Source organism: Scyliorhinus canicula, chromosome 10, assembly GCF_902713615.1.
Source record: "Scyliorhinus canicula chromosome 10, sScyCan1.1, whole genome shotgun sequence".
In the NCBI taxonomy this organism is placed as follows: Eukaryota; Metazoa; Chordata; class Chondrichthyes; order Carcharhiniformes; family Scyliorhinidae; genus Scyliorhinus; species Scyliorhinus canicula.
In genome coordinates, this window is record NC_052155.1 from 78275441 (window position 1) to 78294579 (window position 19139).

The 19139-nt window shown below is 45.2% G+C and overlaps 1 protein-coding gene across 1 annotated transcript in view; it reads left to right on the top strand.

The window, feature by feature from the left end:
• LOC119972470 (rho-associated protein kinase 1-like) overlaps nucleotides 1-19139 on the top strand; it is a 286367-nt gene that overhangs the window by 121174 nt on the left and 146054 nt on the right. Inside the window, 2 exon segments of the mRNA XM_038809214.1 lie at nucleotides 14688-14825; nucleotides 18265-18440. Coding sequence (XP_038665142.1) covers nucleotides 14688-14825; nucleotides 18265-18440 — 314 coding nt within the window.

The following is a 19139-nucleotide window of genomic DNA, read 5'->3' on the forward strand; positions in this document are numbered from 1 at the left end:
CAGATCAGCTACATTTACTTCCAAATCATTTATATACACCACGAACAACAAAGGCCCCAGAACTGATCCCTGTGGAATGCCGCTAGTCACAGCCGCCCATTCAGAAAAGCACCCTTCTACTGCTACCCTCAGTCTTCTGTGCCCAAGCCAGTTCTGTATCCAACTTGCTGTGATCTCATGTGACTTCACCTTTTGTAACAGTCGACCATGAGGTACCTTGTCAAAGGCTTTACTGAAGTCCATGTGTACACAATCTACTACCTGTCCCTCATTTATCATAGAATCATAGCATTTACAGTGCTGAAGGAGGCCATTCGGCCCATCACGTCTGCACCGGCCCTTGGAAAGACAGCCCTACTCAAGCCCACACCTCCACCCTATCCCCGTAACCCAGAAACCCCACTTAACCTTTTTGGACACTAAGGACAATTTAGCATGGCCAATCCACCTAACCCGCACATCTTTGGACTGTGAGAGGGAACCGGAGCACCTGGAGGAAACCCACGCAGACAAGGGGAGAACGTGCAGACTCCGCACAGACAGTAACCCAAGCCGCGAATCGAACCTGGGATCCTGGAGCTGTGAAGCAACTGTGCTAACCACTATACTACCATGCTGCCCTTTGTCACTTCCTCGGAAAACCCGATCAAAAGGCACGACCTCCCCTTCACAAAACCATGCTGTCCATCCATCACTAATAAGTCCATTTGTTTCTAAATGTGAGTAAATCCTAACTCTAAGAATCTTTTCCAATAATTTTATTAACGGTAATTAAATAAGCAAAAAAAACACAACTGGCTATCTACCATCTGATTCCCAATCCTCCCCCTTTCTAACTCCCCCCCCCCCCCCCCCCCCCCCAATACTCTATTTACACTTGCAGACAAACAATACAGAGTGAAAAGGGTGGTTGAGAGATAAAGAAAATATAATAAAATAAAAGGATACAGATTTTTGATTTAGATGGATGGCTTCCAGTTGGTTTCTTTCTCAAGTTTAGGTCTCCAGTTGGGTATTTTCTTTTCCTTCAGCTTGTAATGATATTCACTACAGACCTACTGAGACAACAGGCAACCGGCAGCAGAGAGAGGGTCTAGAAGCATCTGGCCAGTTCTCTTAGAAAGCATCATGCAGAAACCAATCGCTGATTGTTGTCAGGCAGATCCCTTTCCCTCGCCAACCCACTGTTTTCCAATCAGCCAATCTAACCGACTTCCTCCAAAACTGATTCCTAGGACTGACCTGGCGCTGACGAGCCCAGTTTCTCCTCTCCAAAATACAAAACCGAGGATCTCATGGTCCTGGCAAGCATAATTTTAAAGGCACATTCCTATTAAGGGTCCATGGACCAAAACTAATAAAAGAAATGTGAACAAAGAAAATAAACATGAAGGACTCTCTTACAGTATGTTAAATAGATATAACAATTTGATAAAAATAGTGAGTCTTGACATTTAACCAATCTTGGGGCAGGATTTGAGATTCTGCTGGATCTAGTATCATATTTTGCAGTTTTGTGGGTGCTCAGTTCATTGTTGATTTTGTTAATGAATTTTCAGAGTTATCTGGTCAAATATCTTTCTTGCATAAAGTGTATTCTTCCAAAAAGCATAGAATTGCTCCGATGAACTTCAAGAAAGTAAACAGCAATATTTATGTGAAATAGTTCCACATTTATAACATTGACTTTTAGGAAATTTGTACAAAAATTAATGTCCCAGTTATTCATTTCAGAGTATTGGTCAAAACATTACTCATTCCCCCATGGGAGGATTCATAAATGCACACCATGTCCCACTGATCATCAGTATGCTGGGTGCCATCTACTTAAGTTATATCTGACACGTGTATCAATACCCATCAGAAGAGTTAGCTCTGAGACTTGTGAAGGAAGTGTTTGGTTTCCCAAGAGGCAATCATCACCATTTTTTGCATTTAGTTTTGGAATTTTGGGATTCAGTGCAAATACAAAATCTTATTTATAAACCTGACAAGATGCAATTTAAGTAGATGCATAAATTGGATTTGTGCAGTTTGGTTTTTATTATTTTAGTATGGTGATGAACTGTGAACGATAGACCACTTGTTCTACTATCACTTCCTGCCCTGTAATGATGTTGACTTTGCCAAATACAATAATAATACCAAGGCACGTGTAGATAAGATACAACAATCTTGTTATTACCATAAAAATGAAAATAGGTTGTGCAAAAACTTTTAACACTTCCACTAACAGAACCATCAATGAGAGAATAATAATTTTGACTTCACCACATTTTTATACTTCTTTGCATGAATTGTTCAACTTTGATTTGCAGCTGCTCAAATCAACAAAATTGATTTGATTGTTTAACTTGTGATATCAGGAGAACATTTTTATCACAGGCGTAAAACAAAAATGCAATCCTGCAGAATTTGATATCAGTGTAATAATTGTAATTTCTGTAATATGGCATAACTTTGATGGTGCATTTGACCAAGTAATGGGCAAAAAGCTAGTCCTTGAAATAAACTTTACTGTGCCAAATTAGGAACCCAAAATTGTTTCTTTTCTTTGCCTACTTCTCCTTAATTACTAAATGCAGTTACACTTAACATAGATGTTTGTGGTGTTAGGAGATTTCCATGTTATACTACCCACTTGAAGAAAATAAATAGATACCAATGAAATTATATTAGCAGTAATTCTACTGTTCCATGGCTCTGCATTTAAGATTAAACACTTAACAGGTCCGGGTACAGCGCCATAAAGCTTTAAAACACAGGAGGCCGTTCAGCCTTTTGTTGGATAAATCCATAGCTAATTCCATTACTTGCTCTCATTAGAGTGCTAAACAATGCTGTGCATAATAAATAGGTGTCTGCTAATCTGTCCTCTTCTCTTAATCATTATTTTAAATTGATGACACATTGTCACTGACTCTTCAGGCAGAGAAAATAATCTTTACTTGCTCACTCTATCCGAATACTTTATGATTTTCAAGACCTCAATTAAATCTTCTCTTAGTCACCTTTGCTTCAGAAAAAATTGTCCTAGAATCTAAAGTCTCCTTGTAACTAATGTTTCACATCCTTGGTATCAACCGAGTGAATCTGCACTGTATGCTCTCATATGACTTAAATTATCTTTCTATGATGGGGTTGCCCAAAGTCTCATATAGTACTGTAACCATGATCCAACCAATGTTTTGTACAAATTTATAACGACAAATTTATCATTATCTGTGTGCCCTACATACTCACAATACCCAAAATTTTATTGGTCTTTTTTATGGCTTTACCAATTTACATTTGCTTTCATTTGCAACAAGGGCTCTCTGTTAATCCACAACTTTCTTTGTCTTTCAATTGATATATATTACCATTTTTTGTCTTTTAGTCACAACATGTATGATCTCAAACATTTCTGTTAAAGCTTATCAAAGAGTTACATTTTAAGGAACATTTTAAAGAGGAAAGAGAAGTAGAGAGCTGGAAAGGTTTAGGGAGAAAATTTCAGAGGTTAGGAGGTAAACAGCTAAGTCAGAGCACTGGTGGTGGAGTAATTAAAATTGAGAATGGCCAAGAGATCAGAAGTAGATGAGCGCAGACCCTTAGAGGGTTTTGTGGTTGAAGGAGGTTACAGAGAAAGGGAATGCTGAGGCCACCGAGAACTTTGAAAATGAGGGAGAGAATTTTAAAATTGAGATATTTCTTAACTAGGAGCCAACATAGCCATAGTGATAATGGGCAAAGTTGATTGTTAGTGATGCTGTGGCGTATAAATCCACAAGGCCCTGTTGCAGGTCATGCACCAATGTCAGCCCCCCCCCCCCCCCCCCCCAACATTAGAGGGAATTATGTTTTTTAACATTCTTTCACGGGAACTGAACTGAGCATCACTGACTAGGCCAGCATTTGGTGCCCGTCCCTAATTACCATTGAAAAGGTGGCAGGGAGTCATCTACGTGAATGGCTGCAGTTTGGAAGCTGTAGGCATGCCCATAGTGCTGTTTGAGAGGAATTCCCAAGATTTTGACCCAGCTCCGAAAGCTAGTGTTTGAAACAAACCTGTTGGACTTTAACCTGGTGTTGTAACATTTCTTAATATATTTTCAGATCAGGATGGTGTGTGGCTTGCAGAGGGATTTTCAAATGGTGAAATTCCCATGCAACTGCTGCCCTTATCCTTCTAGGTGGTAGAAGTCAACGGTTTGGAAGGTGCTGCTGAAGAAGCCCTGATGAGTTGCTGGAGTGCATCTTGTTTATGTTACAAACTGTTGCCACTGTGCAGTGGTGATGGAAGGAGTAAATGTTTAAGGTGGTGGATGGGGTGCCAATCTAGCAGGCTGCTTTGTTCTGAATGCATGTTCTTGGACCTACAACATCCAGGCAAGTGTATCCCATCACTCTCCTGTCTTGTGCCTTGTTGATGGTGGACAAACTTTGGGAAGTTAGAATACGAGTTGCTTTTCACAGTATACCCAATCTCTGATCTCTTGAGCCATGATATTTATATGGCTGGTCCAGTTCAGTTTCTGGTCAATGGTAAAACTCCACGATGTTGATAGTGGGGGATGTTGATAGTGGGGGATTCAGCGATGGTAATGCTATCGCATGACAAGGGATATGATTAGATTATCTCTAGGAGCTGGTCATTGCCTGGCACTTGTGTGGCACAAATGTTACATGTTACTTATCAGCCCGAACATGAATGTTGTCCAGATCTTGCTGCATATCGACACAAACTGCTTCAGTATCTTAGTAGTTACAAACTGCACTGAACATTGTACAATTATCAGCCCACTTCTGACCATCTGATGGAGGTCATTAATGAAGCAGCTGATGATTGTTGGGCCTAGAATACTGCCCTGAGGAACTCGTGCTATGATATCCTGGGACTGAGACCTCCAACAACCGCAACCATCTCCCTTTGTACTAGGTACAACTCCAACCAGTTGGGAGTTCCCTCCCCATGATTCCTTTTCACGTCAGTTTTTCTCGGGCTCTTTGATACCACACTCGATCAAATGATGCTTTGATCTCACTCTCACCTCACCTCTTGAGTTTAGCTTTTTTCTCCATGTTTGGACTGAGGCTGTAATGATGTTGGGAGCTGACTGGTCCTGGTGGAACCTAAACTGAGTATTGCTGAGTAAGCACTAGTGATATCTTTAATCAATTTGCTGCTGAATACAGAATCACAGAATTGTCACAGCGCAGAAGGAGACTGTTCAGCTGATCCTGGCTGCACCAGCTCTCCAAATGAACAATTTACCTAGTGCCATTCCACCACCACCACCTCATACCTTGCATATTCCTCATTTTCAGGAAAGTCTAATTATCTTTTGAATGCTTCGATTGAACCTGCCTCCACTGCACTCTCAGCCAGTGCATTCCAGAGCTTAATGACTTACTGTATGAAAATGATTTTATTCATATCACTTTTGCTCTCTCATTCTCGATCATTTCACGTCTTGGAACAGTTTCTATACTTCTACTCTGTCCAGACTGATGACATTTCCTGCGCAAATAGTTATGGAGTTCCCACAAAGCACAGGATGTGTTTCTATAGATTGGAGCATCCCTGCTATTTCTCTATTTATTAGTAATTCTTGCTGGTGTAACAAACCATACTAATGCTAAAAAAAGCTTGTTGCTCACAAATGTTACCGATAATGACAAATCCTAATGTTAAATTCAAAATGTTAGATTATTCCACCTATCTACTTTGGGTTAATGTGTATCAACTGCCTTAACAGGGTGTATTTGGGCACCACTGTACAAAAATGTTTGATAGGTCTTATGAGGAAAGGTTGAGGGTGCTAGGCCTTTTCTCATTGGAACGGAGATGGATGGGGGGCGACTTGATAGAGCTTCATAAGATGATCAGGGGAATAGATAGAGTAGACAGTCAGAGACTCTTTCCCTGGGTGGAACAAACCACTACAAGGGGACATAAATTTATGGTGAATGGTGGAAGATATAGGGGAGTGTCAGAGGTAGGTTCTTTACCCAGAGAGTAGTGGGGGCATGGAATGCACTGCCTGTGGAAGTAGTTGAATCGGAAACATAAGGGACCTTCAAGCGGCTATTGGATAGGTACATGGATTACGGTAGAATGATAGGGTGTAGATTAATTTGTTCTTAATCTGGGACAAACGTTCAGCACAACATCGTGGGCCGAAGGGCCTGTTCTGTGCTGTATTTTTCTATATTCTATGTACACATTACTGGTAGTAAAACCGACTTAAAAATAGAAAATAAAACTCACCGACTACTCACTTATTGCTTATTGTTAATACTTAATATTCTTCTTATTCTTAATATGCCAGTTATTTAGACTCCGTTCTTAAGTAACAATATGCAGCAACTAATTAACCTAATGCTTCCCTGTGATGTCACACTTTTATTTTTGTTTCTGATCAAAACTGAAGTTGCAAACTGTTTAATAGAAATGCTCTCTGGACTTCCGGTTGCGGCTATGCGAAGCTAAGCTGCACGTTCGGCAGCTCCCGCTTTAAAAGGACTTGTGGGCTCTTTTAAGTGCCCCAAACGGCGCTGATTCGACGATTCCCGGTGGATAAAGGGGTCTGGAGCAAAACCCCCCGGGATTTATGCTTCGGACTCTTTAAGTGGGGCGAGGAGAAAAACGGCAGCAGCTCCCCTGGAAAAGCGGGGGAAGGTGGACAAAATGGCGGCCAGTGGAGCCCCTGAGGAGTGGAGGCAGTGGGCTGAGGAGCAGCAGGCGGCCCTTCTGTGCTATTTCACGGAGCTGAAAAGGGAGTTGTTGGAATCCCTGAAGGTGACGACGAGTAAGCTGCTGTAGACCCAGATAACCCAGGGTGCAGCGATACTTGAGTTGCAGCAGCAGACCTCTGAGCGCGAGGAGGAGGTTTCGGCCCTCATGGGGAAGGTGGAGATACACGAGGCACTTCATAAAAAGTGGCAAGATTGGTTTGAGGAGATGGAGCTTCGGTCACGGAGGAAGAACCTGTGGATCCTGGGCCTCGAGGAGGGGCTGGAGGGGTCGGACCTGCCGGCCTATGTGGCCGTGATGTTGAACTGGCTGGTGGGGGCAGGATCCTTCCATCTGCCCCTGGAGCTGGAGGGGGCCCATAGAGTGCTGGCCAGGCGGCCTAAGGCTAATGAACCCCCGCGGGAGGTGCTGGTGCGGTTCCATCGGTTCAGTGACCGGGAGTGTGTTCTCCGATGGGCCAAGAAGGTGAGGAGTAGTAAGTGGGAGAATTCGGTAGTGCTTATCTACCAGGACTGGAGTGCGGAGGTGGCCAAGCGGAGAGCCGGGTTTAACCGGACAAGGCGGTGCTCCACGGAAAGCAGGTGAAGTTCGGCATGTTGCCGCCTGCGCGCCTGTGGGTCACCTACAAGGACCGGCATCACTACTTTGAGTCCCCGGAGGAAGCGTGGGCCTTTGTGCAGGCTGAAAAGCTGGACTCGAACTAGAGATTGGGGGCTGTGGGAGTTTTTCTATTCTATTCATGTATCATTGTTTATGCTGTAACGGGTTATTCTGTTTGTTTTTGTTTTTTCTCTCGCTTTCGGATGATGTGGGTTATGGTTTCGTGTTCTAAGGGGGGTACTGGGGTTTGTGGTTGATCTGTGTCTTTGTTTGTATGGAGTTGGTGGTTGGGTTGGGACTGCGGTTTGGGAGCTGCGTTGGTGGGGTGGGGCAGTGTGAAAGCGCGGGCTTTTCTCTGGTTTCCCGCGCTGCGGGACGAGGGGGTGGTGCTGGTGGCGAGGGGCGTGGTTATTAGACCGGGTTTCCCACGCTGAAGCGGAGCCCAGGAGCTGATGCAGGGGAGGAGGGGGGACCTCATATCGGGAGGGGTCGGAGTTAGAGCGGGAGCGGCCGGGGTCAACAGAAGTCAGCTGGCTCACGGGAGTACAGTGGAAGGAGAGTCGCGGCTAGGAGGGGTCCTAGCCTTTGGGGGGGGGGGGGGGGGGGGGGGATGGATACCGGGTTTCTGCTGGATTGGCCAGGGAGGAGTTGGTGCGGGTCGGGGTGAGGTTCTATCGCCGTGGGAAACGGGCCGAATGGGTGATGGCCAGGGGCGAGCAGTCGATGGGCTATGGCTAGTCGACGGGGGTGGGGTGCCCCCTGATCCGGCTGATTACGTGGAACGTGAGGGGGTTGAATGGGCCGGTTAAGCGGGCCCGGGTGTTTTTGCATCTGAAGGGGCTCAAGGCGGACGTGGCCATGCTCCAGGAGACCCACCTGAAGGTGGCGGACCAGGTCCGTCTGAGGAAGGGGTGGGTGGGGCAGTTTTTCCACTCAGGGCTCGACTCGAAGAACCGGGGGGTGGTGATCCTGGTGGGGAAGAGGGTGGCGTCTGAGGTTGTGGCTGATAGTGGCGGCAGATATGTGGGATCCCAAATTGGGATGATGCTGGTTTCATGAGGCGTATGTTGGGCTGCATTCCTGGCCTGGAGGTGGGGGGGCTTGATCATTGGGGGGGGGGGGGGGGGGGGGGGGGGCAATACGGTGCTGGACAGGCAGGAGGCCAACGGCGGCCAAGGTATTGAGGGGGTTTATGGACTAGACGGGAGGAGTGGATCCCTGGAGGTTCAGGAGGCCGAGGGCTCAGGAGTACTCCTTTTTCTCCCATGTGCACAGGGTGTATTCCCGCATTGATTTATTTGTTCTGAGCAGGGGACTGGTCCCGAGGGTGGAGGAGGCCGAATATTCGGCTATTGCGATTTCGGACCATGCTCTGCATTGGGTGGATCTGGAGATGGGGGAGGCGCGAGACCAGCGCGCGTCTGGACGTGGGGTTGTTTGCTGATGAGGAGGTGTATAGGAGGGTTCGGAGATGTATCGAGAGGTACCTCGAAGTCAATGATACTGGGGAGGTCCAGGTGGGGATGGTGTAGGAGGCTCTGAAGGCAGGTGATTAGGGGGGAGCTGATCTCCATCCGAGCCCATAGGGAGAGGGGGGAGAGGAGGGAGAGACTGGTGGAGGAGCTGTTGAGTGTGGATAGGAGGTACGCGGAGGCCCCAGCGGAGGGATTGCTGGGGGAGCGGCGTAGCTTGCAGGTCAAGTTTGATTTATTGACCACCAGAAAGGCGGAGACACAGTGGAGGAAGGCGCAGGGAGCAGTCTATGAGTATGGAGAGAAGGCGAGCAGGATGCTGGCGCACCAGCTACGTAAGCGGGACGCGGCTAGAGAGATTGGTGGAGTGAAGGATAGAGATGGGAATGTGGTGCGGCAGGTGGCAGAGGTCAATGAGGTATAGGGAACTGTACCGGTCGGAGCCGCCGGCGGTGGGAGGGGGAATGGAGAATTTTTTGGACAGGCTCCGATTTCCAAGGGTGCAGGAGGAGCAGGTGGAGGGACTGGGGGTGCCGATCGAGTTGGAGGAGCTGGTCAGTGGGATTTGCCACATGCAGTCGGGGAAGGCGCCAGGACCGGATGGGTTCCCGGTTGAATTTTATAAGAAATATGCGGACCTGCTGGGCCCCCTGTTGGTCAGGACCTTTAACGAGACATGGGAGGGGGGTGTTCTGCCCACGACGTTGTCTCGGGCACTAATCTCCCTGATCCTGGAGTGTGATAAGGACCCCTTGCAGTGCGGTTCATACAGGCCAATTTCACTGCTGAATGTAGACGCCAAGTTGCTGGCGAAGATCTTGGCCACTAGAATAGAGGACTGTGTGCCGGGGGTGATACATGAAGATCAGACGGGTTTTGTGAAGGGGAGGCAGCTGAACACTAACGTGCAAAGACTGCTAAATGTGATAATGATGCCGGCGGCAGAAGGAGAGGCGGAGATTGTGGTGGCATTGGATGCGGAGAAGGCCTTTGACAGGGTTGAGTGGGGGTACTTGTAGGAGGTGTTGGAAAGGTTCAGGTTTAGGGTGGGGTTTATTAAATGGGTGAGGTTGCTGTACGAGGCCCCGATGGCGAGTGTAGCGACAAATGGGAGGAGGTCCGAGTACTTCAGGCTCCACCGTGGGACGAGGCAGGGATGTCCCCTGTCCCCCTTGATTTTTGCGCTGGCATTAGAGCCTCTTGCCATGGCTCTCAGGGAGTCAAGGAGGTGGAGGGGTTTGGTGCGAGGTAGAGAGGAGCACCGAGTGTCGCTGTATGCGGACGACTTGCTGTTGTATGTAGCAGACCCGGTGGGGGGAATGCCGGAGGTGATGGAGATTCTTGCTGCGTTCAGGAGTTTCTCGGGATATAAATTGAACCTGGGCAAGAGTGAGCTGTTTGTCGTACACCCGGGAGATCAGGAGGAGGGGATTGGTAGGTTCCTGCTAAAGAGGGCAGTGAGGAGTTTTAGGTACCTGGGGGTTCAGGTGGCTAGGAGCTGGGGGACTCTGCACAAGCTCAATTTTACTAGGTTGGTGGAGCAGATGGAGAAGGAATTTAAAGGGTGGGACATGCTGCTGTTGTCGTTGGCGGGTAGAGTACAGTCCGTTAAAATGACAGTGCTCCCGAGGTTTTTGTTTTTGTTTCAGTGCCTCCCCATTTTCGTTCCGAGGGCCTTTTTTAGGAGGGTGAACAGCAGCATTCCGGGATTTGTTTGGGTGCATGGGACTCCGAGGGTAAGGAGGGTCTTTTTGGAGCGGGGCAGGGATAGAGGGGGGCTGGCGCTGCCCAACCTCTCTGGGTACTATTGGGCGGCTAATGTCTCGATGGTACGCAAGTGGGTAATGGAGAGGGAGGGGGCAGCATGGAAAAGGATGGAGAAGGCATCCTGCGGATGCACGAGCCTGAAGGCACTGGTAACGGCTCCGTTGCCGCTCCCTCCAACGAGGTACACCACGAGCCCGGTGGTGGCGGCCACCTCAAAATTTGGGGGTAGTGGAGGCGACACGGGGGGAAGTGGGGGGCTCGGTGGAGGCCCCGCTGCGGGGGAACCACCGGTTTGTCCCAGGGAACATGGATGGCGGGTTCCTGGGGTGGCACAGGGCGGGCATTAGGAAGTTGGGAGACCTGTTTATTGACGGTTCGCGAGCCTTGGTGAACTGGAGGAGAAGTTTGAGCTCCCCCCGGGGAATATGTTCAGGTACCTTCAGGTCAAGGCGTTTGCTAGGCGACAGGTGGAGGGGTTCCCTTTGCTGCCCCCGCGTGGGGGTAAGGGATAGGGTGCTTTCGGGGGTGTGGGTCGGGGATGGGAAGGTGTCTGACATCTATCAGGTAATGCAGGAGGTGGGGGAGGCGTCGGTAGAGGAGCTGAAGGCTAAGTAGGAGGTGGAGCTGTGGGAGCAGATTGAGGAGGGGACATGGGCGGACGCCCTAGAGAGGGTGAACTCCTCCTCTTCATGTGCGAGGCTTAGTCTCATCCAGTTCAAGGTGCTGCACCGGGCCCACATAGAACATAGAACATAGAACAGCACAGAACAGGCCCTTCGGCCCTCAATGTTGTGCCGAGCCATGATCACCCTACTCAAACCCACGTATCCACCCTATACCCGTAACCCAACAACCCCCCCCTTAACCTTACTTTTATTAGAACACTACGGGCAATTTAGCATGACCAATCCACCTAACCCGCACATCTTTGGACTGTGGGAGGAAACCGGAGCACCCGGAGGAAACCCACGCACACAGGGGGAGGACGTGCAGACTCCACACAGACAGTGACCCAGCCGGGAATCGAACCTGGGACCCTGGAGCTGTGAAGCATTTATGCTAACCACCATGCTACCCTGCTGCCCCATGTCAGGATCTAGGATGAGTAGGTTCTTTGGGGGCGAAGACAGGTGCATCAGGTGTTCGGGGAGTCCAGCGAACCATGCCCATATGTTCTGGGCATGCCCGGCATTGGAGGAGTTCTGGAAGGGGGTGGCGGGGACGGTGTCGAGGGTGGTGGGATCCAGGGTCAAGCCAGGTTGGGGACTCGCGATATTTGGGGTTGGGGTGGAGCTGGGAGTGCAGGAGACGAAAGAGGCCGATGTCTTGGCCTTTGCCCGGCGGAGGATCTTGCTGCAGTGGAAAGATGCGAGACCTCCGAGTGTGGAGACCTGGATTAATGACATGGCGGGATTCATTAAGTTGGAGAGGGTCAAATTCGCCCTGAGGGGGTCGGTACAAGGGTTCTTTAGGAGGTGGCAGCATTTCCTCGACTTTCTGGCTCAACGATAAGGTACTAGGTCAGCAGCAGCAGCAGCAACCCGGGGTGTGGGGGGGGGGGGGGGTGGTTAGGGGGATAGTGTTTAAGTTAATTTGCTTATTGTTAATTTATTCTATTGTTTATTGGGGTTGGGGGGGGGGGGTTTGTTATATGCGTTGTTATGGGTGCCGGAGGGTGTTTATTATTGTTATTGTTATTATTGTTTTGTTGATATATATTTTTCAAAAAATTTCAATAAAAATTATTTAAAAACAAAAAAGAAATGCTCTCTGAACCCTTGCTGGTCTTATGGCCCTGCTCAGCTCTTCTGAACCTGTGCCACTGTTATGCCCCACTTCTATCTGACATTCACCGCTTTTATGGTCCAGTTGTCTCTGAAATGCCGTCATTTTTATGGCCCTGCTTCTCGCTGAACTTCAGTGCTTTTCAGGCCCTGCTGCTTTATCTCACTGCTTTTATGGCTCTTAAGGATGAGGGATTCTTAAGGATTAATAGTACACTGATGGGACAGCAGTTGATTGGATTGAGGTTTCCTTGCTTTTTGTGAACAGCACATACTTGGTCAATTTACCAATTTGTCCGGTGGAGGCCAGCTTTGTAGCTGTATTCGAGCAACTTACCAGATGTGCAGCTAGTTCTGGAACACAGTCCAAAGATGTGCAGGTTAGGTAAATTGGTCATGGTAAATTGCCCCCTCGTTAGGTGGGTTGGCTATGATCAATGGTTATGGGGATAGGGCAGGAGAGTGGGCTCTTTTGGAGGGTTGATGGAGACTCGGTGGATGTAATGGCCTCCTTCTTCACTGTAGGGATTCTATGAATTTGCAGTTGGGATGTTGTCAGGACTCTCAGTGAAGGAATTTCCAGCCTCTGCGGCGCGTTTTCCGGCGGCTCGCCATTGATTGCCGGTGGGATCGTCTGGTTCCCTCCCAATGTCTACGGTGTTTTGCATGACTCACCTGTCCTGCCACCGAGGAACCAGCCACCTTTGGTGCCACTGTCTTTGCTGTGTCCCGTGCGCTCGGCCATTTCTTTTAATACATGGTGTGAATAGAGTAAGCTGGCACCTGGCATCTGTAAAAGTGGGATCTTGGAACTCAGCACATCTGGTTAAGATGATTGTGAAACGCTTCAGCCTTGTCATTTGTACTTACATGATGGGCCTTGCCAATGTTGAGGATGGGAATATTAATGGTGTCTCCTCCTCCTTGTTTAATTGTCCACCACTATTCCTGATTGGATATAGCAAGACTGCAGAGCTTTTATAAAATCCATTGATTGTGGGATCACTTAGATCTGTCTATAACATGCTTAGATCTGCCTATAGCATGCTGTTTCCACTAATTAGAATGCATGTAATCCAACATTGGAGCTTCATTGTATTGCTACCTCATTATCAGACACGCTACTGGCATGCTCCTCTATACTTTCAATAAACAATGGTTGGACAGGTGATTAGATAATAATGGTTAAGTGCAAGACCATGAGGTTACAGATTGTGGCACAATACAATTCTGCTGCTTTATGGATATCCAGTTTCGAGTTACTAGATCTGTTCTAAATCTATCCTATCTAGAACTGTAACAGTGCTATATAACACAATGGAGGGTATCCTCGGTGGAAAAGATTTTGAATCGATAAGGACTATGCAATGATCAGTCCTGCCGAGCTGTCAAGAGCAGCTAGATCTGTAACAGGTAGGTTGGTGAGAGGTAGGCCAAGTAGGTTCTCTCACAACCTGCCACAAGCCCAGTCCAGTAGCTATGTCCTTACAAATCAGTCAATAGTAGCGCTTCTAAGCCACACTTGGTGATGGAGTTGAAGTCCTTCACCCAGAGTACATTTTGTATCCTTGGTACCCTGTGCTGCTTCCAATATGGAAGAATATGGATATATCAACTGCGCAAGGTCAGTAGATGGTAATCAGCAGGAGAATTTCATGATCAAATTTATTTGGTTTTGTATGAATGTATAATGTTCCCATTTTTAAAATAATTATTTTTTATGCTGAGGTGGTTGATAAAACAACAACCCCTATAATGATACTTGAGAAAACATCTTCAGCAAGCAATTTAGTTAGATTTTCACTGGTTGCTGATTCATAGCTTTTCTACCCTCTGGTTAGTAAGTTTTATAACAAATAATATTTTGTGTTTTTCTTCATTGCTGTTACATTTGTGTGAATTACTAATGTCTGTTCCATGGAAATCTATGAGAGTGAAGAAGATTTGACATCTGCAACACACACTCATTGCATGATGGACACAAGTTAGATGCAAATCTTATCATTAATGATTTGGAAACTAAAGACTGCTCCTTGAGTCTAATTTTCATGGCACAGTTTGACATTTTTAAATGTTTACAATTCAGTTATTTTACATTCTTCATTGTTAACAAATTTAAAAATTGAAAGAATAGATTCCAGTGTGATTCATGAAATTAAAATATTTTAACTATTGACTGTTACATATAGTCATTAAAAATTAGTGAAAGAAAAAAGCATGTTGGATATATTTTTCTCAAGTTATACATGGCATTATTTTAGCCTTGGACTTAAAGACTCAATTCCCTGTTCCCGAGTTAACTGCTATTGCAATACTTCTTTTCAGGTGAGACACAGAGGTACAAGAAAAGTATTTGCAATGAAACTGCTTAGCAAGTTTGAGATGATTAAGCGATCTGATTCAGCATTCTTCTGGGAAGAGAGGGGCATTATGGCTTTTGCCAATAGTCCATGGGTTGTGCAGGTAAACGTAAATGTGTTTTTACTATTATTTGCAGTTGTATTGAGAAGCTTTTGAAAGTCTGTGTATAAATTATGGATTTGTTGAATCTGAAAATTACCACATATGAGTTTCAGTAGGTGACATTCAACCTGAAAAATAGTAATTTCACCCATAAACCTGAGAGGTTAAGGGGACTCGTGCCTGTGCACTGTCGCAGGGCTAAATTACTGGCTTTGAAAGCAGACCAAGGCGGGCCAGCAGCACGGTTCGATTCCTGTAACAGCCTCCCCGAACAGGCGCCGGAATGTGGCGACTAGGGGCTTTTCACAGTAACTTCATTGAAGCCTACTCGTGACAATAAGCGATTTTCATTTTTTTCATTTATCAGTATCTTTAGGATGGAGAAGAGACACACTTCCAAAGTTGCAAGTTCCAAATAAACTATTTTTCACCAGATATCATGGAGACCACCTTTCAAATTTGGATATCTTTGAACATTATATATTGTATTCAATGTAATTCATAATTTTAATTTATATTACCTGGTAAATACATTTAGGAAGTATGCTTTGTATATTCTGTAGTGAATATACATATTAATGGAAAACAAAAATCAAGCTTGTGTCTTTGATTTTTATATTCCTTCTCATCTTGAATGAGATACCTGTGCATGTAGTTGAATAATTTTGACCCATTTCCACAAGGAAGATGCCCATTGTACTTAAACAGACATTTCAGTAGATGTTTGAGGCGGGGCGTGAAGAAGGGATGCAGTAAAGAGTCTCATGAAGACTGACAACAGTACAAAAATTTAAGTATTGACCATTACAAATGGTTATGGTTCACCATGTCACATTTATTCTTAAAGTATTTATTGTTTTTTAAAGTGTACAGCAAGAGTTTATGAGCTTGTGTGTTGGTTAAAGCTGGCGCACACAGTTTTCAAGGTAATGCCTTTGATGAGGACTTTTTGTCGTTCTATAGAAGAAAGCTTTTTCAAGTTTAAGGTCTTTAGTCAAAACATTATATGTTGACTCTTTTCAAAACGAACAAGCACATATTTGTAGATTGTGAATAAAATGATTTAACTTTTATTTATTTTACTGTCTCCATACTACGTTATTTCCTTTGTCACTGAATCATTCCTGCCTTCTACCCTATCACAGACCTACCCATTTGTTCTTTGCACCACCCCCCTTTCCCCTCCCATTCACTTTTTGTTACATTTATAATGCTTTCCAGTTCTTATGAAAGGTTATTAAATATTGCTGGAAAGAGAGACAAGTTGCTGAAACTTTTCATCTCGCGTTCACTGTGAAGAATGTAAAATTTCAAACAATTGCAACAATTTATACTACAGGAACAAAGGAGTGTTGATTGGTTGGCAAGTCGGCTGATTGGCTAAGGCATTGCCATGGAATAAGCAATGGGAAACTTTAGGCTCCCCATGCTTACAGGTAATTCTAAAAAGGCACAGGGCTTGAACATAATATTTTTGTTTGCAGAGAACAGGTCGCTACATGTGAATGTATGGTGTTTCCAGCAAATGAGCCATGTTACGAGATCAACTGATGATCTTAAATTAGTTGTTAGTGTAGCTATTAACACGTTCAAGAATTGTTCAGCAGGTGCTGCCCAATTGCAGAATAACTTCTAAAGTAGATGTTTTGGGTTTTTTCAAGCCAGGGCTGGTTGAGTGTGGTCTACACTCCACCTATTATGAACAACAGAAGTAATATGCTCTTTGGTTCGATCAGCCAATAACTAGAACATCAGACCTGCATACCTGGCATTCTAGCATAGAAATTCATAAACAACACTGCTTAATTGTGTGGTCATGATGTGGAGATGCCGGCGTTGGACTGGGGTGAGCACAGTAAGAAGTCTTACAACACCAGGTTAAAGTCCAACAGGTTGGACCAAAGTACCTGTTGGACTTTAACCTGGTGTTGTAAGACTTCTTAATTGTGTGGTAGGCAGAATGTCTTTTTGGACTGATGGCCACATCCTGTTGGTGGAAAACACCATCCACATCACCACTGCATAGAAGCAGCATGAAAAGGCTTGCTTAACCTGTTGTTCAATTTTCGGGATAATTTGCCTTTCTAGAGAAATTTGTGGTGGACGTGGTACTTTTCAGGTCTGCAATGGTCACCTTTGGCTAAGTTGTAAGTTTGCATGATATACAGTGAACAATAATCTGAATCAGGATAAATATTATTCCACAGTGTAGTCGAGATGTCCTCTATTTCTGTGTCAAGCTTACAAGGTAAGCAAATGGCTAGTGCCCTACTTCCAAAATTGGTGATGAGGTCAACCTTATCGCTTGTGAAGCTATATGAATACAAATATGTATGTTGACCAGTGAAGATAGGTTTGCGGTAGGCAATAGTGGAATACCCATTAGTAGATTTCTCGACTAACACGTTGAGGAAAGGGAGCGCATTGGTCTGCTGCATCACAGAGGTGAATTTGAGCATAGAATGGGAGTCTGTAAGTTGCAGATACAGAGATCACGAGCATATCATCTACTTAGCGGAAATCTCACAGGAAACGAGCTTATGGCTCGATCCAGCAAAAATTCTTGTTGAAACCAATGGAAATATTAGTGAACACTGGACCTAGAGGGGATCCCAGGGCTGCATCATCTATTTGGGCATACAAGATTATACCCAACCAGTCTGCACTTGTAAAACTCAAAACAAAATGTAAATTGTTAGATATGATTCTGCGATTGGGAAACACTGAACAATGCTGAATGTAATAATAGCAATGCTATCAACAAATGTAACAATCAATTGAGAGCAATGTGGCTCATTTACGTTCACTAAAAGCAACACAATTTCATATGGTGAGTCCTGTTCTGTACCAACAATAGGAACATGTTCAAGCTTTACACCTTTTTGAATTACCCAGGAAGTTGGGGAGCCTATAGTTCAACATTGCTTTGTCCATGGCAACGCCTCGGGCACTCGGATTTGACTTGCCAACCAATCAGCACCCATTTCCTTGGTAGTAGAAAGTGTCATGATTGTTTGAAATTTGGTATTCTTGGGTTTGTCCTGATGAATGCAAGATGAAACCATATCTTTTTTCAGCAATACTAAAGGTTATGGACATGAAAAATAAACTTAAAACTTCTCTCTTTTTGCACATTCTCCCCGTGTTTGCGTGGGTTTCGCCCCCACAACCCAAAGATGTGCAAAGGTAGGTGGATTGAACACGCTAAAAATTGTCCCTTAATTGGAAAAAAAAAATGAATTGGGTACACTAAATTTATTTTTAAAACCTTCTCTCTTCACAGATGCTGAATATTTTCAGCGTTTTCTATTTTTCTTCCACTGCAATATTTTGTTTTCGCCATAACTTGAGTGTTTATTCGCATTTGCATAATGTTCACTGTTGATTTTGACAGTTTTGCTATCACGAATTGATAAATCTGCTGTTATTCTGTAAATAGCTATCCTATGCCTTCCAAGATAACCGTTATCTATACATGGTGATGGAATACATGCCTGGTGGGGATCTTGTAAATTTGATGAGTAATTACGATATGCCTGAAAAATGGGCCCGGTTTTATACAGCAGAAGTTGTACTTGCCCTGGATGCCATTCATTCTATGGGCTTCATTCACAGGTAATTAATCATTCTTAGACGTTAATCCTAACTGTTATAAATTGAATTGATAACACTGGTTTCTTGCAGTTATGTTAAAGCTTTAGTGTTATTTAAAATATGTACACAAATTCACATAAACAACATGTGTGTGAGCTGTGACTCAGTGGTAGCACCCTTATCTGTGTCAGAAGGTTGTGGGTTCAAGTACCACTCCAGAGACTTGAGCGCCAGCTCTAAACTGACACTGCACTGCAGTATTTTTAAAAAAAATTTAGAGTACCCAATTATTTTTTCCAATTAAGGGGCAATTTAGAGTGGCCAATCTACCTATCCTGCACATCTTTGGGTTGTGGGGGTGAAACCCACGCAGACACGGGGAGAATGTGCAAACTCCACACGGACAGTGACCCAGTGCCGGGATTCGAACCCGGATCCTCAGCGCCGTAGGCAGCAATGCTAACCACTGTGCTATCGTGCCGCCCTGCACTGCAGTATTGAGGAGAGTTGCACTGTTACAGGTACCATTTTATCAAATGAGACTTTAAACCACGGCCTCACCTCACCTCTGAGGTAGGCGTAAATGATTTGTGGCACTATTTTTAAGAAGAGTAGAGAATTCTCCCTGGTTTCCTGCCAATATTTACACTTTATTTGTTTAGCATCACTAAAATAGATTAAGTCATCATTATCACATTGCAGTGTATGGACATATTAGCT